At 41.4% G+C, this 23,434-nt stretch overlaps 2 protein-coding genes and 1 long non-coding RNA gene across 3 annotated transcripts in view; 2 read left to right on the top strand and 1 right to left on the bottom strand.

Moving 5' to 3' along the window:
- Nucleotides 1-9,930: 9,930 nt before the first annotated feature.
- fam83ha (family with sequence similarity 83 member Ha) lies at nt 9,931-19,768 on the top strand. The gene is made up of 6 exons (XM_083922723.1): nt 9,931-10,105; nt 11,479-11,930; nt 12,025-12,189; nt 13,363-13,487; nt 13,662-18,576; nt 18,674-19,768. The coding sequence occupies exons 2-6, from the start codon at nt 11,487-11,489 to the stop codon at nt 18,683-18,685; spliced, it is 5,661 nt and encodes a 1,886-aa protein (XP_083778849.1). The 5' UTR covers nt 9,931-10,105; nt 11,479-11,486; the 3' UTR covers nt 18,686-19,768.
- A 1,574-nt stretch (nt 19,769-21,342) lies between these two features.
- On the top strand, nt 21,343-22,796 carry LOC310953942 (androgen-dependent TFPI-regulating protein; the record flags this gene model as incomplete). The annotated part of the gene is made up of 5 exons (XM_083923207.1): nt 21,343-21,495; nt 21,601-21,726; nt 21,813-21,914; nt 22,024-22,139; nt 22,631-22,796. 5 exons carry the CDS (start codon nt 21,343-21,345, stop codon nt 22,794-22,796), a joined length of 663 nt encoding a protein of 220 aa, XP_083779333.1.
- Nucleotides 22,797-22,882: 86 nt separating this feature from the next.
- Nucleotides 22,883-23,434, bottom strand: part of LOC310954215 — a 2,085-nt gene continuing 1,533 nt past the window's right edge. Inside the window, exon 4 of the long non-coding RNA XR_014593407.1 lies at nt 22,883-23,434. This exon is cut by the window's right edge and continues 943 nt beyond it. This is a non-coding gene — a long non-coding RNA (uncharacterized lncRNA).

Below are 23,434 nucleotides of genomic sequence, written 5' to 3'. Positions count from 1 at the left end.
AAGTGTCCCCCGGGGGAAGGTATCTTTTGCTTGGTCTGCAAAACGGTCAGAGGTCAGAATCAATTACATATCAATACTTGTCCTGACTACTATGCCTGTCAATTCTGTGTGTGTGTGTGTGTGTGTGTGTGTGTGTGTGTGTGTGTGTGTGTGTGTGTGTGTGTGTGTGTGTGTGTGTGTGTGTGTGTGTGTGTGTGTGTGTGTGTGTGTGTGTGTGTGTGTGTGTGTGTGTGTGTGTGTGCGTGCGTGTGTGTGTGTTGAAATTAATCTTTGTCAAGGTGTTATCACTGTTTTACTGTCTCTTTCAATTGTGAACCACTGAAGAATTTAGTGTATAACTTTCACACAATGAAAAGTCCAAACTCCAGGTCCATTAACCTATACATGCAACACGGCAACCATTGTGTCAAATCTCCATTATTTATTATCTTTTCGATTGGGCAGGAAACTTTTTTTTTTTTCAATATAATAAACTTTTTTTAAATTGCAGGAAAAAAAACATGAAAAACTTTGGATATTATTAGCAGTTATGTTTTCTGCTTTGCCTTCCTCAACATATTCACTTCGCTTAAGGGATTCACTTAATCTTCAACTGCACACAGTTGGCCTGACCAGGTTTGCGTTCCTCACAGACCCGTTTCTTTTGGGGGGTCAGCAGAACTGTGATAGCCCCACATCTGCAAATGTTCCCAGAAATATTTTATGAGGATGATTTGTTTTTAATGAAAATCATTCTATGACCCAACTAGCCTCTGTGGTTATTACAGTAGCTGCAAAAGAAATGTTGCAAGGCTACAAAACTTCAGCCTCAGGCAGGATGACCTCAATAGAATAAAATGCTGAGAGTAGTTTGTCCGGGGTGTGGCGCTGTTCAGATGTCGTGCCCGGGGACAGCTTTTCAATGCAGTCCAACCTGAACACACTATCCTCAAATACCCGCACAAAGACAACAAATAAACAGAAGACAGAAATAAATCTGGGTTGAGTTTCTACCAGCCTATATTCAAAACACAAAACTAAATATTCAAACTGATGTTTGTGTTGGATTGAAGAATGAAATTGAAACGAGTTTAGAGATTTAGTGTGCATATTTTGAGAACAACATAGATATTGTCCACGTTGCTCGTTTATACATAGAAAAAAAGAGTTGATTTTTAGGGACAGATGTTGTGAGGGTAAAAAGTAAAGATGATGATTGCACCTTAAAAAGATACTGTCTGTTTTTCAAGCTTCATATCTGTAGATACTCGATTCTCTGTAGCAAAGAGGCGTTGGAGCTATCCACAGACTACAGCTAAGTATAAATCCCATGCAGCAGTAAAAATAAATCAAACTTTTATTTTATTTAAACTAGAAAGCTTATTTTGATGTTTGAAACTCAGGGTGAGAAGTTGACTTTCACATGTATATAACGTCATAAATCCCACCACATTCCAGGACATTATCTGAACAAGGCAGACTCAGAACTGTACAAGGCCATATTAGCACTGCTGAGAGCTAACTCGGTACGGTTTAGTAGTTGAGCAGCTTGTTGTGTTGCTCTGTGAACCAGCCAACCACTCAAAGCAAACAGCAAACCCTGACAGGTCACTTGAAGTGTGAAAGGAAGTCAGTTTGGAACTCAGTGAGCTTGACGAGCAAGTGACACAGACGTGATGAAACCCTGTCCTACTGTGTACGTTTGTCGCCTCCTTCTGCAGCTGAACCAGGGTTCTCCCACAAAGACAGGACTGACATCACTATGATGTCAAGCACATTTTCTACATAAACTATGCCATCATTAAATCCAGATGTGTGCACCGATCATGATCCTGTTTAAGTTGCTCCACCTCTCCCTTTAGGCTGAGGGGAAACGTCGACCATTGTGCTGTCTTTGCAGCTAAAGTGTATTTTCGGGGGGGGGGGGGGGGGGGGGGGTATGATGTTTAGCCTGCGACCTGTGTATGTGACACGATGCAGGACATTCCAGTATGTGCAGGATGTGCCACGGGATACAGTACAATAGAACTGGAAAGAAATTAGGCAAGTAAAAAAAGTGACGGAAGGAAGACAACTATGAAAAATGTAAAGCACAGTTGCTGCTCCGTTCGTCTTTTCAGGCAGAAATTACATGACCTCAGCTATTCTCCAACTAGTCTGTGTAAATTTACTCTTTGAAAGGATGACACAGTAAACAATATCTTCAACCAACAAGAGTCTGGGTGGGGTCAGAACTGGTTGTGTCTCATAGGTCAGTAAACGTCTCATTTTATTCTTTTGTTCCTACTCTCCTCACTTCCTTGAACTGAAACTCATATTACAACTGTTTTAAAGAGCATCCACTGCCACACCTGTAGTGTCCTGCCACACACAAGCACACGTGTGATTGTGATCGTGCATGCACTTGCAGGTCCACACAAGCATACACGCATAAATGCACGCACACTGAGCAGGAAAAAAAACCCCAAATGTATCTGCAGCAGATTCTTTAAAAAAAGATTATACATCCTTCAATACCAGTTTTCTATAATAACCAACAGCAGCCTCCGGGGCTGAAAAATGAAGCCAATGTGGAAGTGCCAAAATTGAAGGTCCCGTGAATGGTCGCTCAAGGCTGGCTCAAAAAGCAAGTCAATTCCCCTAGACCTTCATGTTAAAATGTCCAACTTTACAGCAGAAATAAGCATGTTTACAGCAAAATAGGTTTTGGTCTCTAAAGCAAATGTTCCTGTTAATAACTGTCCGAGGGTGAATTTTCATATAGCTCACTCGTTTAAAATATATTACGGCCTAAAAACATGCAATTAAGGTCTGGCTGATTTGAGTGACAGGTGGGTGCTGTCACAGGAAGCTAGCATAGACTGTAGGCCAGTCTGCCTGTCTCCACTCCACCCACGCTCCACCTCTTGGGAGTTAGGCAGCATCAGGCCCTGCCAACATGGTGAGGACTGGAGACACGTTAAGCTTCATTTTGGCTCTTCAGGAATCTGGGTGGCAGAGACAGCGTTCATATTTTATACAGTCTGTGATAATAAGCCACAGACACACTGAGCCTTTACATACACAAACACTGTCAACACACAAAATGACAGTCAAATCAGATACAAATGCACACCTGTTGATCAGGAGTACGCCCATTGTGTGGAAGGTCAGCACTCTGTGCATTCGCCACAACATGGTCATCAAATGCAGCTTAAAACACAGCTACTCTCCCGGATGCACCTTAGTTTAAACATGACCTTGAACCATTCCACGCTGCTGTGTGTCTATACATTCCGCACTGACAAGAGCCTGTTGTCTCCTCCGCTGGTGTTTTGTCTCACCTGTGTGTTTATGTCAGCTGGCTCGACACAGCCAGCCTCCTCTGACAAAGCTGAGGAGTGATCACTGCCATCGAACCCAGTAAAAGGTGGACAGCATCTCTTAGCAACATAAAATGTTGGAATACAATCATCTGTGGAATTTGTCACGGCCTCTCCAAGTGACAAATATAGAGGAGCCGGTCTTTCCTCTAATGGTAAGGGTGGTCCCTCACACATTGGCTACTAATCTAAAACTCAAATAAGATGAGTTCTCTACTTTATAAATCCTGTCTAAGTATTTTCTAATCTCAACCGAATCACTGGAGGATTGCGCATTTATGGGCTATGTATCACGGCCGGTCGCTACTAGTAATAGTCCAGTCCAAGTGTAGTGACTGTGCTAATTCATCATGCTCTTAATTCCGCCATCATCATCTCTGTAGGCACGCCACATCTCACCTCTTTGCAAACTGCCAAGACTTCCTGTTCGCTTCATCAGATGATTCATCTGGAAAATGGATTCTGCAGCTGCTGCTCTTCCCTTTTTCTCTCTCTTCCCATCGTCTTCCTCTTCCTGCTCTCTCATTATCTGAACAAAAGATGAACACATACTTTCCTAGTCTAGTACTGCAGAATAAAAGTACTTTAACGGCAGCTGTTCAAGTAGTTCTATTCAAACTCCCATATTGAATCAGTACACAGAGTGGGCTATATGCTGGATGTTGTACTAAATGCTAACATCAACAAAGATAACGCTAACATACTGATGTTTAGCAGGTATAACATTTACCATGTTCGTCATCTTAGTTTAGCCTGTTAGCATGCTAACACTCGTCCAATTAGAACAAAACAGCTGAAGCTGACGGGAATGTCAATAATCTGACAGGTATTTGGCCATAAACCAAAGTGTTGGACAAATTAAAGCTTCAACCTGATTTGTGCCCTTGAGGACAATTTGTTTTTTTCTTAATTGAATTGAATTGATGGTGCTGGATGATAAGTTAGTCGGGGACATGACTGTGGGTACCAGATTTAATACACATCTTCAGTGGCACAAGAGGTTTTTGAAAATCTAGGGTTACCATCTAGAATCACCAAAGTCAGTAAGAATCATCCTCTGAGGACCATGAGTGTCTGTACAAATTTGCATGGTAATCTATCCAATAATTGTGGAGATATGTCAGTCTGGACCAAGGACCATCAAACTGACATTTCGACCCCTGAGATCTAGCAGCAAACATTGTGTTATCTACTGACCTCTTTCCTTTGCATACACTGGAGCGTTATATTTCGTGTTTTGTTTTTAGTTTATGGCACACTGGGTTGTCATCTAAGCCCAGGCCTCTCAGGCTGGCATGTGTAACTGCTGCACCAGTGGGACACTGACAGTTATTCAGCAGGTCTTTATTACAGTACATGTGGCCTAATCAGAAAAAATACACTCATTTATTGATTTACATAGCCCTTCTTAAAGCAGATGCTACAAAGTGCTTCACAAGACAATAAAAAAGAGAAATGAAGCAAAACTAAAAACAATAAGGTAATGATTGAAACACAACATCACAGTAGATATAAATAATAGTATAACAGTAAAACAAATCTACAGTATATACATAATTGTATATAAATATATACATGCATACACACAAACAGGCACATAGATATACAGTATATGGCCATACACACATGTTCTATACACATGCAAGTTTTTTAAAGTGGATACAGTTGAAGTGCATTCCAGAGTGTGTATCCCCTGTAGTCACAAAATTGGACCTAAGAACAGCCAGAAGTAGCTGACATGATCTCAGACCACATTTAGGCTCATACAGTAGGTTGTTAAGAGATATGATATATTATAATACGTGTATCTATGGACTCAATTGATTTGGAAACTATTAAGGAAACAGGCAACAATTTGTGAAGACAGGTGAGCATAAATCAGGGTTTGGATATTACTTGGAGTCCCTCAGGGGTCAGTATTAGGTCCGACACTGTTCTTACTGTATATAAATGATAAATGCAAAATAGCAACAGTATTGAAATTTGTTTCAATCATCGACTACACTAGTATCTTTTGTTCGGGTGAGAATTTGCAGCAGCTTTTGGAAGTTGTCACAGCAGCAATGGTTTGACACAAACTAATCATCATAAAATTGGAACAAAACAAAGATTATGCTGTTTGGAAATGAAAGAAGAAACACTCATACAGGGTTATGATTGACACTGTTTATATAGAAAGAGTACTGTACATGAAAATACATTTCTGGGAGGGATATTAGACCACAAATACCTCCTAAATATGTGCAATTAAAGCTGTCAAATGTGGTCATTTTTTAAAGTTATATATGATAAATGGGTTGGATATTCAGGTTCTACCTATGCGCACATGAAATAGTTGTTTGGTATAAAAGTATATACGTTTTGGAGAAGGGCTAGGACAAGATGTGAAAAAAAATTTCGGCTCGTTACCGCACATTTAATATATATTTTGTGATTTATTTATGTTGTTCATGAGGATTTGTTTATCGAGTTTGCTTTAGGTGTATTGTTAATTGTATTTGTTGTTGTTTGTTTTTTATCTTAAATGTTTGAAAGAATTAAACCTGAACAAGTTCTGCTTTTAAAACGTAGAGGACGCCATGGCAATGAAAACAGGACAGGTGTAATATGTTCCCTTTTGGTGATGCCCATTAAACAGCCTGGCAGCATAATTCTGAACCAGTTGTAGCCGTGGAAGGAAGAAGGGATACAAGGAGTTGCAATAATCATGTCTAGAAAAAAATAAAAGCATGTTTGACCTTCAAAGGAGGCACAGCCCTCAGTCTGATAAAAGTAGTTTACAGTAAAATGTCATGAATCTGACCCAGGTGTATAAGACTTTATCCAACAGGCATACTCAGTATGAACGGTATCTCTTACTATCTTGAGTAAACCAGACTTATTCTACAAGGCTCCACGTGGATACAGTTATCAGTATAATCTACTCTGTTGTCCATGTGTCCACAACTAAGGGTTACTACGTCTTTATTCACCTTTAGCAATTACGGCTTCGATAGAGATTGTGTTATCACAAATCATGTCAGTTAAACATTGTGTGTTTGATTCAGACATTCCTGGACATGTTTTTATAAAGAGGGAGGGCTCCAAGTATGATTCAGTGATTGGCCAAGTTCATGTTTCATAATCACAGTTGTCAGTCACAAAACCAAAAGGCAGGACACCGAATGTTTGTTTATGTTAGAGCTACAGGGGTTAAAAGAGTGCAGCGGGGAATGCTGCCTCGGTATGTAGTGTAGCAACTATCTGTGAACATTTATCTTTATGTTTCTACTCCAGCTGCTCCTCTGTGTGCATTGGGTGGTGCATGAGGGGAACAATGAGGGATTGTCTTCAAGTCTTCACTTGAGCAGCTATGTGACATCACTTCCTTTTCTTTAGTCATCGGATTTCATCCTGTCAAGGCTATTTTAGGTCTTGGTGTGGAGCAACCATTCATGTAAAAACACTGTATTTGGTCTGTCTCTCTTACTCCTTTCAGGGTTTAACAAAATATGGCCCAAGGTCCTATCTCAGAGGTAATGGCCTTCCTCCAACTTCAAAGTTTCCACATCAGCGCTCTCACTAAACCACACAGAAAAGACACGTCACAGCCTGTGTGGTGAGGTAATATCTTTTCTGAGTGTGGACATAATTGTAAATTGTGCAAGAGGGATTATTAATGAGCCATGAAAAGAACCAAAAGAATGAATGCTGGCAGCATGTTGGCAGAAGAAGACTTTGCTACATGCTTTGAGGCTTTGTCCGGGCCACTTTGTGCTGCTCTGCGCCTTCTTTGTGTTGCTATAGACTGCACGTTCATCAAAGGATAGCACGATAATCTTTAGAATAATAATCCATTGTATGTTGATATCCTCAATACATTCATTTTTCGTTGTTACCATTCAGGCGTTTACTCTAAACTTTAATGACACTTTACTAGCGGTTGACTGTCTTATATAATTACCATTAAAGTGATGTTCTGTTACCTTGCCACTTCAAGGCATCTTATGAGATTTTGTTTTGCCCGTGTGATCATTTTCGGCTAGCCATGCACCCATGCAGTACTGTAGATGTCCTTATAGGTATATGCGAGAGGGTCTATAGTGCCGTCAGTTAGAGTAATAAATGAGCAAAAATCAATGGACTCATACACTGTATGAGGTTATCTGTTATTCACTGTTCATCAGAAACTCCTGTTACAATTTCATTTCCAGTGCAACTATTACTACAGACTGATTATTATGATGATTACATATTATTATCTATTCCTATTCAGCTTCATCCACTAAATATAATTGTTGGTTAACTACCATTTTGTGATGGGATCACACCAGCTGTGATGCCAAATCAGGCCAAGGGCGCAAAGTGGGGCAATGGACCCTGCCTTACTTACAGTACTACCCCCTGTATTTCCAGCACCCTTCCCCACACCAATCTTTGAAATTGTTCCTCTTCATTTTGATCTAAGCTATACACCTGTAAAAGTTTCATGACTGTATCTTGCAAAGTTGCAACTCTATCGCCCTATCGCACTGACAAAATGAGGTGACAGACAAACAGACAGAAATACAAACCTGGCAAAGTACATATTAAAATCTCTTGTGGGGTTGTTCCTGCTACAAAGGTGCCTCCAGGAACACATTTTGCCTTGATGACACACACACACACACACACACACACACACACACACACACACACAGTTTCAAAGGGTGAAAACAGTACCAGCGCCACTGGGGCGGCTGGTAATTAATGTTAATTATTAGGTGCCATTTCTTAATACCTATAATTAGGTGCCATGCTTTAAAAATATACTATCTGATAGTCAACATCATCATTCCCAGTGGTGACCCTGGGCAAAAATCAACTGTGGGCCCCTCCCATCGATCACCTCAACATCACCTCAATTACTCACCTGTCTCCTGTCACCTGGCTCCTGTCACTTTGACAAATCTGTCCGCAGACAAACATTGAAACAACTGACAAAGAATGCACATCCGTTTTGCCTCTGTTGTTTCCTGCTACAGTAGGTGTCTCGAGGAATACATTTTGCCATGATGACAAACATACACACACACACCTACACACACACACACACACACACACACACACACACACGCACACGCACGCACACACACACACGCACACATACACACAGTAGCCTCTTTCACACAGAGATTCTGCCAGACTGCCGTAAAAAAGATTTGCTGTTTGGCCGTCTTTGCTTTTTTACACTGAACCAAACATACATTGTCAGTGTAATGCTGCCTCAGTGTGTGAAGTTCATGCCGCCGCGTGCATCTGTGTGTGTGTGCGTGTGTGTGTGTGTGTGCGTGTGCGTGTGTGTGTGCGTGTGTGTGTGTGTGTGTGTGTGTGTGTGTGTGTGTGTGTGTGTGTTTGTGTTTGAGTGTGTGTGGCATTTAACCCATCCCAGAATGTTAACTTCTTGCAGCCTTATTTAAGTTTATATTGTCCTTTAAATATTACCACACAGATTTGAAATTAATCAAACGACCACAAAGTTAATAAATCGCCACATAGAGCCTCTCGGCCCCCTTCTGCATCTTGGGCCCCGGGGGCGATGAAGCCACCTGTAGTGGCTTTATTAATGTTGTTTTCATAACTTGGCAACCTTTTACTGATTAATAGCTAACAGTTGAGGTAAAAAGCATTAGTAAATAATCCATGAACCATTAATAAAGCAGTTAGCCACAGCTCATTAACCTTTTGCAGGGTGCCTCATTAGAAAGGTGTCCTTTTGGTCACTTCTTTATGACAGTAGCTCTGTATTTAGAAGAAGAAGAAGAAGAAGAAGAATTACTTTATTTATCCCGCACGGGGAAATTTAATTTTTTCACTCTTATTATTATACATGTTACACACACAGGCCCGAAATACACACATGCACAACCAGGACATATACATGCCATTAAGGAGAGATGTTAGAGCGAGGGAGCTGCCAGTGACCATCATTTCATTTTAAAGAATGAAGCCATTTGTCGATAATGCCAAAAGCCGATAGTCGCAGCCATATTTAGGACGGGACGGCTTATTTAGGACGGAAGGACAGTGTGAGTACGCCCTTAAGATGGACTGCAAAGACATGATTCATATTTCTTGAGGAAAATCTGTCTGCACAGTGAAGCATCATCAACTACCAAAAACAGACCTTTCTGTTCATGAACTACCTTAGAAAAGCTACTATACACTCAAGTACTCGTGTATTCTGTTTTTACTGTATCATAAAGGGACAAATATTTCACCTGTGATTAAAGTTACACATTTGAAGGAGGGGGGCGAGTGAGAAGGAAGAATGACATGATAAAGAGTTACGCTTAAACATTAATGAATGGGTGTTTGTGTTTGTCAGCCAGTGTGTGTCGTCACAGGAGTGAGCTACTCAGCTGGAGCTGCAGTGGACAGATAACAGATGTGCAGAGTCCTCAGACAGGAGTCAGAACAAGCATGGACACAGGCTGTGAGGAGCGCAAGTGAACAAACTGTGGAGCGTAAGTCGAGGCGGGGCGAGACTGGTCGACTGCTCTCTCTCTCTCTCTCTCTCTCTCTCTTTCTCTCTCTCTCTCTCGTCTCTAAAACATTCTCGTCAACATGCCTCAAGCATGACAATAAACTGGTTTATCTGGGTGACGGGGGAAAAGCAATGTAACAAACTTTCGGCGAGTCCCACCTGGACTAGAAGCACGGCGCAGTTGTGAGGGAAAACACGGCGAAGAAGGCACCATGACGGGACTAAAGTTTAACCGACGAGACGAGTGAATATCAGCGGGGTAAGTTCACCGAGTAACCCCAGGCCTGTGCGGTGCTTTGCTGGGCTTCAGGAGATGGAGTTTAACACAAGGAAGCGCATATTGTGCAACTGTGTTACCTGCTTTATTGGAGTTTTCTGAAGTCATCTCGGCCTCACTGAGAGAATAAGTTTGTAGATACATTCTGGACTGGACTTTCAACACCTATGTAATTATTAACTATTCCCTTAATCTCGTCTTGTCAGTCGTGTTTTCTTATTTGGGATTTTGGTTTGGTACTGTGACGTTTCTTCTCAGCACTTCTCGTGTATGTGGCTTTACATGAACTTGCAAATGGAGAGTCGGGCTTTTGGCCAGAGGGAGGAGCCACACCCATGAGCCATCTGTGGTTACTGTTCTTTTTTTCCTCATTCATTGTGTTCGTCGACAGCAGGGTATTATTCTAGCGCAGGATCCCTGTGCTAAGGGCCCCATCTCTTATAAGTCAGTATCTGAGCAGAATGAGTTGCAAATCCCATGTGCAATAGTCAAAATGATGCTCTACATCTGAGCCTTCAGACATTTAAAACACAAGGTACAGTAATCATCCATGTTGGACAACAGAATTGTGTAATATCACAACAGGATGTGATCATATCATAGCATAATCCAACTGCAATAAACAATGGCCGTGAATGTATGGCCTGCAGCTAACGATTAGGCTGTATTTCAATAATTTCACCACGGGATTATTAAAGTATTTCTGATTCTGATTCTGATTTCAATTCATGGTTTGGTCCAGAAATGTCAGAAAATAACAGTCACTGGTTAACAGTCCAATATGATGTCCTCAAATGTCTGCCTGTCCAGAAGTTATTCAATTTAGGCCTTGGAATGGACTTGCATTATTTGTTACATTAGTTATCTAGAAGAAGATCACATAAAATGGTCTAAATACATGTGATTTGGTTTAATAGTTCAGAGATAGGCCTACGGCTGTTTTGGGGAATGTTAGCCAACTGTTTTTTCCCACTTTCCAGAAACTAATAAATGTCTGGACAGAACTTTTGATGTATTTGGTGTATTCTGAAGCAATGTCGGGCTATCTTGGCTCGATAGTTGATTGTTGGGATCAAATAGCATTATCATGAACCTACAGGCATCCAGGATTTAAGTGAAACTAAGTAAGGAGGAGGGGGGGGTGTTCACATTTGGAGAACTGGAGCCTTTGAAGTTATGGTATTTTTGCTTGAAAATGAATTGATTATGAAAATTGTTGCAGATTAACATCGCTCAGGACTATCTAGCTGGTAAGCTTGTTGTGTTACTTGGAGATAGCGAAACAGATCTGTGGAGTGAAAATGATTCAAATATCGAGTCAGTTCATCACCTGACTCCTTTCGCCCTCTCTTTAGTCTACAGTATGGCGCGTCGCTCTCAGTGTTCCTCTGCTGGGGATAACCCCCTGCACCCCAACTACCTCCCCCCACACTATCGGGAAGAGTACCGCTTGGCTATTGATGCACTGATTGAGGAGGACTTGGAAGGCTACTATCAGTTCCTCCAAAAAGCAGATGTGGTGGACTTCCTGTCCTCGCCTGAGATCCAGTACATACAGAACTCTGTTCAGGACCCTCAGCAGAGCAACTCCCCTGAGCAGCATTTTCAAGAGACTGGGGTAGATGGCTCCTCAGACACTTACTGGCCACTTCATTCTGACCTGGACGCCCCAGGCTTGGACCTTGGCTGGCCTCAGCTGCATCACTTCGTTGGGCCCACAGAGGTCACCACCCTGGTCAACCCCCCTGAGCCCGACATGCCGAGTATCAAGGAGCAGGCCCGACGACTTATCAAGAATGCTCAGCAGGTAGAGCTTTCACTTTCAATACAGAGCGAGACACGTCTTTGTAGTGCCCTCCTCTTGAATTTTCCATCTCGTTGGTCTTGTTTTATTTCCTCAGGTGATTGCTATAGTGATGGACATGTTTACTGATGTTGACATGTTTGCGGATATTCTCGATGCTGCCATGAGGAATGTTGCCGTCTACGTCCTTCTAGACCAGCAGAATGCACATCACTTTGTCAACATGGTGTCCAACTGCAGAGTTGATGTACAAAACGTTCAAGTTAGTACATGTTCCTTAAAGAAATCCACTCAGATTACCAAACCGAAAAGGCTGCTCACACATTTAGATTCCATTAGTCTTCCTCTTTTTAATTCAAATACTCACCAAAGAAGACATTTTTTTGATAGGATTTAAAAAGGATCTGAAACTGAAGAAGTATTAGTTGTAAGTGGGTTAGTAAATACAAATATTTGGAATGATTAGGGATTTCTATCTTTTTTTAAAAAACAAGGAAAGGAAGTTATAACTACAGCACTACACATATTCATCTCACTTTTACCACAGAACCTGAAAGAAACAAATTCACTATTTACTGCTGAATGACTAACGTAAGCTCAAACACTTATATTTGTGACCCATTTTAAAGATTTACATCTTCAGTAGGAAAAGATGGGATTGAAGTGAGAGCTACAGACAGAGTCGGGAAATCACATAGTACTTAGTCATTGGATTAGTTGGCAAAAATTATAGCATATACCCAGATTTATCCTTCCCTTTCATGGTCTTGCTCTGTCCATATTAACAGAACTTGTGAAGAAAAGCAGAAGTACAGTAGGTACTCTACAGCTGTTGCTATGGGTAACTACATCATACAAACAAGAAACAAGAAAACGTATCAGCCTTTTTTTGAACATCACGTGGCTGGCGTATTTATTATTACTATTATTAGGACATGATAGAGCAAACAACAGTCAACGAAATATTTAGTGTGTGTGTGTGTGTGTGTGTGTGTGTGTGTGTGTGTGTGTGTGTGTGTGTGTGTGTGTGTGTGTGTGTGTGTGTGTGTGTGTGTGTGTGTGTGTGTGTGTGTGTGTGTGTGTGTGTGTGTGTGTGTGTGTGTGTGTGTGTGTGTGTGTGTGTGTGTGTGTGTGTGTGTGTGTGTGTGTGTCACTATGCTACAACGTCCTCCAATGAAGCCATTTGAACTGCTTTGCTACATTTACATTATATTGATGTTAATTATTGATATAATATGCATTGTTTTTAATATATACAGTAAATATAGACAGTTTCCCCTACTACTGTAAAAAAGAAGTTGAAATGCAGCCCTTTTCTGTACTACAATTTGGTAGTGCTTTTGCTAAAGCAATGCTGCCACCTAGCTTGGATTACAATTAAAACACTTTATGCTCTACATCATCTTAATATTCATTTTTGATGTGTGTCTTGTAGCTTTTACGTGTGAGAACAGTGTCTGGCATCACTTATCACTGCCGCTCAGGAAAATCCTTCAAAGGTCAGATGATGGATCGCTTCTTGTTGACAGACTGCAGGGCTGTGCTGAGTGGAAACTACAGGTGAGCACATTTGAAACTGCCACAGAAGGCCATGTGTCTACACTTCATACCACACAAGGATTTGATCAATTAATTAATGCTTCTTATATATCTATTCAGTTGTTGTTTTATTATCAATAAAAATGAATTAAGTGCTTTTGTTAATTTCTATTTTTTGGTCATGTCTTTGCACAGCTTTATGTGGTCTTTTGAGAAGCTCAACCGCTGTATGGCACACCTTTTCCTTGGACAGCTTGTATCGACCTTTGATGAAGAGTTTCGGATTCTGTTTGCTCAGTCCCAACCGCTGGTGTTTGAAAATGTGCCCCAAATGGAAGAGTATAGCCTTTCACAAAAGAGGCAATATCCAAGTGAAACAGCAGCATATAGAGAGACAAAGAAATTTCAGTCGCTGGACACTGCTTATCCAGAGGAATGGCCTAGACATTCCTATGATGAACGCATGGATACGGATTGGAGAATGATGCCCCTTAAAAAGCAGGAATCATTGCGCGGCCCTGCGGATATGTACAATAGATTTCCATCCCAGTATTCTCGCATGGATCCGCCTTTTGATCAAGGTCCCTCTAGGATGCCGATGATGGAAAATCTTGCCTTCAAACGCCACAGTTATGCTGAAGGTGCTCATGGTAGATACTCTTATCCATTCCTGCAGCACCAGGGAATGCCAGAGCCTGAGAACCAAGAAAGGCTGTTCCACAGGGGGCAGCAGCCTGGACCTGGACCAGGTCCAGGAAAAGAAGCAGATTACAGTGGCTATGACAAGTTCTGGGACCAAGACTTCCATGCAGCAGATCAGTACAGTGATCCTGGTTTACCACAAGAGATGGAACCAACTGAGAACTTTGACCCTGTGCTTAATTATTTATTATCTACCAGAAATGCAGACCTTGACCAGGGCTCAGAGAAATTACTACCTGCAGCAGATCTACCATTTGGTTCATCTTACCCTAGAAGATTGAGTTTAGGCCAGCCACATGTCTGTCAAACATCTCCCACCCCCTCAAATCCAACTGATCAGAAGCCTTTTTACCAGGAGCCTTACACTGACCACAAGGATCCTATGGTCAAACGGGGGCTAAGAAACTGGAGGATTAGCTCATACCTTAGCGCATATGATAATTCAGGAGATGAAGGCATACCCTCAGCACCACCTAATGCACCAGATCCTTTTGAAGACCAATCTAACCCCATACAGCACACACCAGGTATCGATTTATCACTCCCTAAAATCCCTAATGTCAGAGAGTTTAAGATTCCAGCAGTACCCAGGGCAAGTCAGATGCCAAGTTATGCCAAAACCACTGCACGAGAACAACCAAAAAATGTGCCTGATGAACCTACTGCAGTAGCCACTGAAACTAAAACAACACCAACATCTTCAGAATCATCCTCCACAGCTGAAATGGAAAAAATAGAGGAGGCAGAGCAAAAGGAACCAAAAACAGCTGTTCTTCGAAGGGAGGAGTCATTCCGCAGGAAATACAACGCAGCAGTACCAAGGAGCTCTAGGTTAAGGTCCTCTCTGATTTTCAGCTCTCTAGAGCAGCAGCATACTTCTCAAGATACCAAAACTGCTCCAGGCCAACAGGATGAGGAAAGTGATAAAAATGACGGAGAACAGACAAAATTACCCTTTGTTTCTCAGATGATGGGACAAAGGAGGTCTACTGCAAGAGAACCCTTTGAATGGAGCCGTTACATGAAGTCTGCCACCTTTGATAACTCTGCTTCAGACCCATCCAAACCAGATGATGGAAACAGTAAACCAGATGATAAAGATTCACCGAAGGGGGACATTTTAAAGGATCTTTCACAAGTACAAGAATCATTAAAACAACCAGGTGAAGAGCAAGCAAATTCTTCACCATCAATGCCCCGATCCAAGCCTTCTGAACCTGAGCTTTCCAAAACTGATCAACCAGTACAACCCCACAAATCTTTTCTGACCACTCCATTGCATGTCGACATGAATGATCCTGATAATAGGCTCATGTTTTTCAAAGAATTGGCAGCAAAACGCAAAGCCGCTAAGGCTGCAGAAGCGGAAAAGAGCAAAGAGAAGGATGAGACAAAATTACCAACTGAACTAAAAGACAATACTGCTGTTAAAAAGGAGGAACCTGTACCAAAAGAAACCTCAGAAAAAAATACTGATGCTTCGACATCTGAGGGTTTATTTGAGAAAAATGCTTCTGCAGAAAATGCAGGGAAAACAGTATCCACCGAAGCATGCAGTTCAGTCAGTCTGTCTTTAGATGCCAGTGATAAGACGGCCAAGCAGGACAGTCAGGTCAAGACTGTTCCCAGTACCGGCAATAAGACAACCAAGCAAGTTAGTCAGGCCAAAACTGATCCCAGTACCAGTGATAAGACGACCAAGCAGGACAGTCAGGTCAAGACTGTTCCCAGTACCGGCAATAAGACAACCAAGCAAGTTAGTCAGGCCAAAACTGATCCCAGTACCAGTGATAAGACGACCAAGCAGGACATTCACGTCAAGACTGATCCCAGTACAGATGATAAGACAACCAAGCAATTTAGTCAGGCCAAAACTGATCCCAGTACCAGTGATAAGACGACCAAGCAGGACAGTCAGGTCAAGACTGATCCCAGTACCGGCAATAAGACAACCAAGCAAGTTAGTCATGCCAAAACTGATCCCAGTACCAGTGATAAGACGACCAAGCAGGACAGTCAGGTCAAGACTGTTCCCAGTACCGGCAATAAGACAACCAAGGAAGTTAGTCAGGCCAAAACTGATCCCAGTACCAGTGATAAGACGACCAAGCAGGACAGTCAAGTCAAGACTGACCCCAGTACCAGTGATAAAACGACCAAGCAAGACAGTCAGGTCAAGACTGATCCCAGTACCCGTGATAAGACAACCAAGCAGGACAGTAAGGTCCAGACTGATCCCAATATCGATGATGAGACAACCAAGCAAGTTAGTCAGGTCAAGACTGATCCCAGTACGAGTGATGGAACGACCAAGCAGGACAGTCAGGACAAGACTGATCTCAGAACCGGTGATAAGACAACTAAGCAGGACAGTCAGGTCAAGACTGATCCCAGTACCGGTGATAAGACAACTAAGCAAGTTAGTCAGGTCAGGACTGATCTCAGTACGAGTGATAAGACGAACAAGCAGGACAGTCAGGTCAAGACTGATCCCAATATCGATGATAAGACAACCAAGCAAGTTAGTCAGGTCAGGACTGATCTCAGTACGAGTGATAAGACGAAAAAGCAGGACAGTCAGGTCAAGACTGATCTCAGTACGAGTGATAAGACGACCAAGCAGGACAGTCAGGTCAAGACTGATCCCAATATCGCTGAAATTTGTGAACAAGAACAAACCAGAGTTTCAACTAATTCAGAAAAGATAGAGCTGAAGATCAGCCAATTAAATCCTGCTGTAAAAACAAGTATCCCTAGTCATCCCCCTATACCAACAAAGGCTACTCTTGCTATTGTTCCTCCTCTGGCACAATGTACAGATGAAAGTGAAAGCCCAGGCCTTGATTCTACCTCAAAGGAGTCTAGTTCACTCTGTCCCAGTTCAGTGGAGGCACCACCATCTTCTGCAATTGCTGCATCGAATTCTAACACCCACAGTCCTGAATCAGTTCCATTAGAAACCAGCACCTCTTCTCCTCTGCTACATGAACAACACAATGGATCAGAATACAGCTCTTCCTTCGATCACATTCTGCCAGATTCTGGTTCAAAGATCAGTCCAAGTCCTTCACCCTCTAGCTGTGCTCTTCTTTCCACTCCTGCAGAAACCATATCATCTCATGCTACCCCAGAAGACTCAATTCTAACTTCCAGCGTGTTGTCCCCAAATGAACAGGAATCTGTCAGCCCCTCACAGTCAGAACCCTTCCCATTGACATCATCTGAGACCCTTTTAGCAGCTGACTCTGCACATGTGGAGGCTGATATTTCTCCTGATACACGTAGTGCTGGTTCAGACTCTGAAACCCATGCTTCTATACCTTCAGAAAAAGATGTTCCTGAAAAAAACAAAAACATCTCTGTTGCAAAGGGTGTTGGAGGGGAATCTGAGGATCTGGCATTGTCAAAGGATGTCAAAGCTGATAGCATACGGCCCAGCCCTAGCTCTTCGTTGCCTGAATCATGTTTACATAAAGTATCTGATCTGGAAAGTAAATCCAGATCTGCACAAAATGTAACTATTGATCCTTCCCAGTCCGAAAGACAAGCAACCCCAACCTCTGAACTTAACGTGACCGGATCTGTCACTCCCACTTCTGCTGACACAGTATCATGTTCTTCTCCTCTAACTGTTGGATCAGTTTTGTCCCCTGAGTCAGAAAAAACACTGGCTGCATTGCACAGCCCCTCAGATAAAAATTGTCTTCCCAAGCAGATTACAACAGACGCAAACAAAACTCTAATGCACCCATCAACGAAACCATTAAGCCCAACTGAGCCTACCTCAAAAGTCACAACACAGTCTGACATGCCATGTAAAGCACCAAAATCTGTGACTTCTGAACCCCATCCTTCAGAGACACTTGTACCTGCTGAAAATAGTGATATGGACAGTCAGAATGAACTAAGCATAGAGACAGAAATGCCTAACCCTGGTGAGAAAAAAACGGATGATACTGAGGCCACAAATAAGTTAAATAAAACTACTACACCGGAGTCAGTCTGCAATGAGAAAACAAATGAAAAAGTACGGCAAAATAACTGCTCCAAACCGCCAGAGGTCACATCAAATGAAGTTGTTCCTCCATCAGCACAGTCCAAGCAGCCAAAATCTCGCTACCAATCATCAACAGCCAATGTGCTCTCAAGCAGCAACCTCAGAGACGATACAAAACTGCTTCTAGAGCAAATTTCTGCAAATAGCCAAAGCCGGAACGAGGCAGCAAAAGAGTCTCCTGTCACTGATGATGAGAAAGAAGACAAAGCTGACAAAAATGCCAAAAGGGAGAAAGAAAAAGGAATCAGGTCATTTAACAGAGGGGAGCCCAAGACGAGTCAGGAGCGTGATAAACTACTGGAGAAGATTCAGAGCATGAGGAAGGAGAGGAAAGTTTACAGCCGATTTGAGGTATGAATACATGAACACCATTGTTACAATAACCTTTTGCAATGCCGTTGTGTTGCCCCTTTTGGAAAATCATTTTGTGTCTCCAATACTTTCACAGATGGCACCTTAGATGGGATCCAAAGAAAGTTGAGAGAATAGACGGCATATACAGTCGGCGCAGAAAGAAGAAAAATCAAGTAAAAGCACCAAATGATGACAAAACATTTTCTAACCAAAGACATTGGATAGAAATTGGATTTCTCTTGTTTATTCGAGGCAAACAAGGCATCTTATGTGAACAAGAGAGAAGAGACCTGTATCAGTGGCACTGGACGTTGAAGGGTAAAACTACCAATACTATATAGTAAAACCAACCTGATGTTCCAATTATATATGCCATAACCAACAAAAGGCTACTGTATGTGCGCGAATCACCATGTTGTTACTAGTGTGAAAAGTACACGGACTGAGACTAGATGTGTGTTGTCAAATATGTTTTTTACTGGCTGCAAGGGCAAAGTGCAATGTTTGCAACAGATTGTGTCTGTGAGGAGATCTGTCCTTGGCTTTTTTTACAGCACTGACAGCTGGTTTTAAGACTAAATGTGACAAAAAAGTGTAATAGATCTAAAGTACTCAGAGTTTGTACAACTGTAATATACTGTAATTTATATAGTATTTCACAGCGTGTTGAGCAACGATGTTGATAATTACATGTGTTTGTGAAACAGGTGAATATATACATTTATATCCACGCAGGACTATTTGTCTGGTGTAAATAAATTGTAGCTTTAATACTAATAGTAATCTGAATGAAACATTGAAAAATGACATTGAACACAGTTCACGCAAAATACCCAAATCCTCCAAAAAAATGTATTTTCATGATATGTGAAACAAACAAACAAACATACATAAGGAAAATATGTTTGTGCTTTTTGAGTGTTTTAATGTAATTGTTGGTCATGTGAAGCTAAAGCTATTGGCTTCACATTCTGCTAGGGTTATTTTGTGTAAATTGCTGAAGCCAAGCCTTTAATTGCCTCTGAAAATGTACCTGACCCTGTAATTCTCACTGACAACATGGCTTTTTCATTGAAAACTTGTCATATTTGTACACAGAAACAAGAAATTCTGAGACTGCAAAGACTACACAGCAGTTTGTAGAAATGTGCTCCGCAAGTTACACCTTTTATAATAGATTTATGAAACCTGTCCTCAGCAACACTTGCCATTTGTAAATAAAATGTCTTTAAAGTTGTGTTTGCTTCTATGTGCCTGGCTTTGCTAAAGGAAGTTACTGAGAGAAGCTCTTGTTCCGTTCCGTCCACATATATCATGTAGAGGGAGATTACAAAACAGACATTTTCACTTGTCATAGTAGGAAAAACATTGCTGTTACCAATAAAATGAAGAATGGCTCTGTTATATTCAAGTGACTATGAACGATACCAGGACCCTGACACTGAAGCACCTAAATGGAATTTGACCATCTTTCATTTATTATTTACACCTGTGCGTTTCCTACCTCAATGCTACATTTGTTTCTGTAAAAAAATACTCACTTTTTTTACCCATATCTATAATATCTTAAACATTTGCAGAAATAGGACATGAATAACATTTTAAATTATTTTTTATTTGTCACAAGATTGAAAGTAAGCTGTCCAATGTGGATTAATGAACATGTCTTTCTCTTCTTCACCTTAATGATGATATGTATTACATTATTTTGCCACTCCACACATTATACACATATGGGGTGTCGCAGTAGGCTGCACTAGATACTGTAGAATCATCTGTAACATAACTTAGTTACAGTAACATGTCATGGCGGTATTAAATCATGACTTCTGTCATAACCAAGCTTACACAAGGCATCCCATCTTATAAGGGTTTCACCACAATCACCTTTCCTCTAGCACCACCCTCAGGACAGGTCTATTATTTACCACCTCCATGCTATCCCTGACAAAATCAAGTACCCAACTTAACTGTACTGCCACAATTGTGTCTATTTAAACATTCATTCATTCATCTTCAACCGCTTATCCCGGGGTCGGGGTCGCGGGGGGCTGGAGCCGATCCCAGCTGACATCGGGTGTGAGGCTGGGTACACCCTGGACAGGACGCCAGTCTATCACAGGGCACATAGAGACGTACAGAGACAGATAACCATTCAAACCTAAGGGCAACTACTACAAAAACGATTCCTTTTAATACATTACTTATATTACAAGGAACAAGATGTGGCTGTGTCATTTTTTTTCATTTATATCATTTGAAGCCAAAAATGAGTGACCCACCACGAGGAAGTCAACGTCAACTACTGACAGTCAGTGCTAGCGGGGATGCAGTATGTTGTTCAAGAACAGTGCAGGATTTCAGGACATGTAGGAAAACACAGAGTCAACTTTTCTAGCCTATCCTGTAAATATCAGTTCACTTGATTTCTTACTTAACTTGAACCATTTCGCTTACTTAACTTAGCGGGCTTCTCTTACAAAACACTATACAACTAAATATAGCTAAAGCTCTGACTGTGAAATTGGCACTCAGTCACACGGTTTTGATTATGAAAGACAGACTCCTATGCCCCATAAGAAACAGTGGGCCTCTTGTCTCTGCTGCTTGATAAGCTCATGCTGAATTACACTAATCTTTAAAGAACCTTCGCTGCCCGAAGAAGGTTTCCTCGAGTTTGAAGGGAAAGCTCACATTTTGAAAAGTAGTTTTTGCCTGTGTTTAATTTATATTTGTCTGGGATCAGTATAAGCTTACATTAGAATGACTTCAACCCTAAAGAGAGTGTACCACATCACGGCATTCAGCTGGTATGCTTTTGTCGTGAAGAGTCTCGCCGCTAAGGATGGAGAAGAGTTACCACCAGGAATCTTTGTTTATGGAGGACCATGGAAGTACCTTACTTTTTTGAATTTGGTATGTCTTAAGTATAATCCCAGTAATACATTAGCGCACAATGATATCTATTGCAGATTGGAAAAAAGGATATGGAAAACAGTAATGATGCTTGTTATATTTCAGTTATTACAAATGTCATTCTTTGGACTGGCGGCTCTGAATGATCTACAACCTGGGAAAAAGTCTGAGAGTACGCTGAACAAATGTAAAGACCTTCTCTTCTCTGTCTTTGCCTTCCCTGTGGGCATGGTGAGAGACTTTTTTTTTAACCATACTCTTTTTTATTATTATCATAAAATAAGAATTGACTCCACATTATGTGCATTTTGTTTTAGTTTGTTTTTCTACTTTTCTGGACGATCTTTGCCTATGACAGAGAATTAGTCTACCCAGCTACTATCGACACCTTCTTCCCCCCCTGGATAAACCATGCTATGGTCTGTAAATCTGCATTTTCAACAACTGTATGCCAACATTTAAATCATCCTGATTCTCACATCATAAACCATCACTCATAACGACTATCTCCCACTATGTTTTTCCCAGCACACATTTGTCCTTCCTGTTTTACTGGGAGAAGTACTCGTGCAGCCCCACATCTATCCACAGACCAAACATGCGCTGACAGCATTGGGAGGTGTGGGATTGGCTTACTTATCTTGGTAAGTGTTGAGTCAGCATATACAGCAGAATAACTGCAAAACATTTAATAGGCAGAAAGTTAACACAAAAAGACCCATGTAATATCATTCATTTGAAGCTGACTGGATATTTTGATATATATGAAGCTTATTGGGGTTAAAAGCACAACTATGTGTCTATGTTCTTACTAGTCTAGACTCGTCCAGTGCAGTTCATTTGTTCACAATGCAAACAGCTTGAGGGGTAACAGCCTTCTTTAAAACTTTTCACATACTATAATGCCTATAGATCCTCATGTGTCTGATGGTACAAAACCATAATTATACTGTATGCTGTGGATCAGATTGTTTGCTGTTACAATCTTACAATCAGTGTCCTCAGTGTCAGTGGGTGGAAACTATGTGCCAGTGAATATTTGGTCATACCAGATATTTGAGACAAGACTGTACAAGATGTTCTGAAAGATAAGTGTTACTTGTCCTTTTTTGCTCCCTCCAAATATGTTCTGCAGGATTATATGGGTGTACTTGTCAGTTGGGATTTGGGTGTATCCCCTTCTTGCGCACTTCAGCACCGTTGGCCTGGTGGGATTCTTCTTCTTCAACATGTCGGTGGTGACCTTGCTCTATGTGATAGGAGACAAGCTCAACAGCCATGTCTGGAGTAAGATACATTAAGTTTACAACTGGAGACAAACAGAGGGTTACCTGTTAATTTGAGTCTAATCGTGCTCTCTTTTGTCTTCCGTACTCTAGGTAAGGACATTAACAAAATGGAAGCAAAGGCAAAGTAAATCAGCCTCTCTGCCACATGAAAAGAAGACCATTTATTTTCTCACTCTGTTGATATATTTTTTTTACACATTAAACACACACGCTCTAAATTCACATACATGCACAAACAGGGTCTATGCATTAATAGAGATATGGTTTCTGTCAGGCGGAAACATTGAATGTCCACAATTGTCTTTTTTTTAGGTTTCGCTGACAGTTTGAGGATCCAATTGTGTTACAGGATTTTGTCACAAGCTCTTTTTTTAATACTTTTCATTGGTTAAAACTTTATTCATGTAAAACTTTCACACAGATGTTAAAAGTGACCAATAGCACTAATTTATTAATAAAGATGTCAAAATATGGAGATACAAGGTTTCCATCAGACGGCAACAATATGTCAAATCAAGAGACCAGGTCAATCAACAGCAGTTGGGGGGTTCAGTGTCTTGCTCAAAGGCACCTAGTCAGCAGTGCCCAGGAGGCAAACTGGCCCCTCTCCAGCCACCAGTCCACACTACGTAGCCTACTTGGTCCACTGG

The sequence above is a fragment of the Echiichthys vipera genome (assembly GCF_963691815.1).
Source record: "Echiichthys vipera genome assembly, chromosome: 11".
NCBI classification, from domain to species: domain Eukaryota; kingdom Metazoa; phylum Chordata; class Actinopteri; order Perciformes; family Trachinidae; genus Echiichthys; species Echiichthys vipera.
Note: the sequence above shows the minus strand (reverse complement) of the source record. Positions and strands in the feature narration are given on the sequence as shown.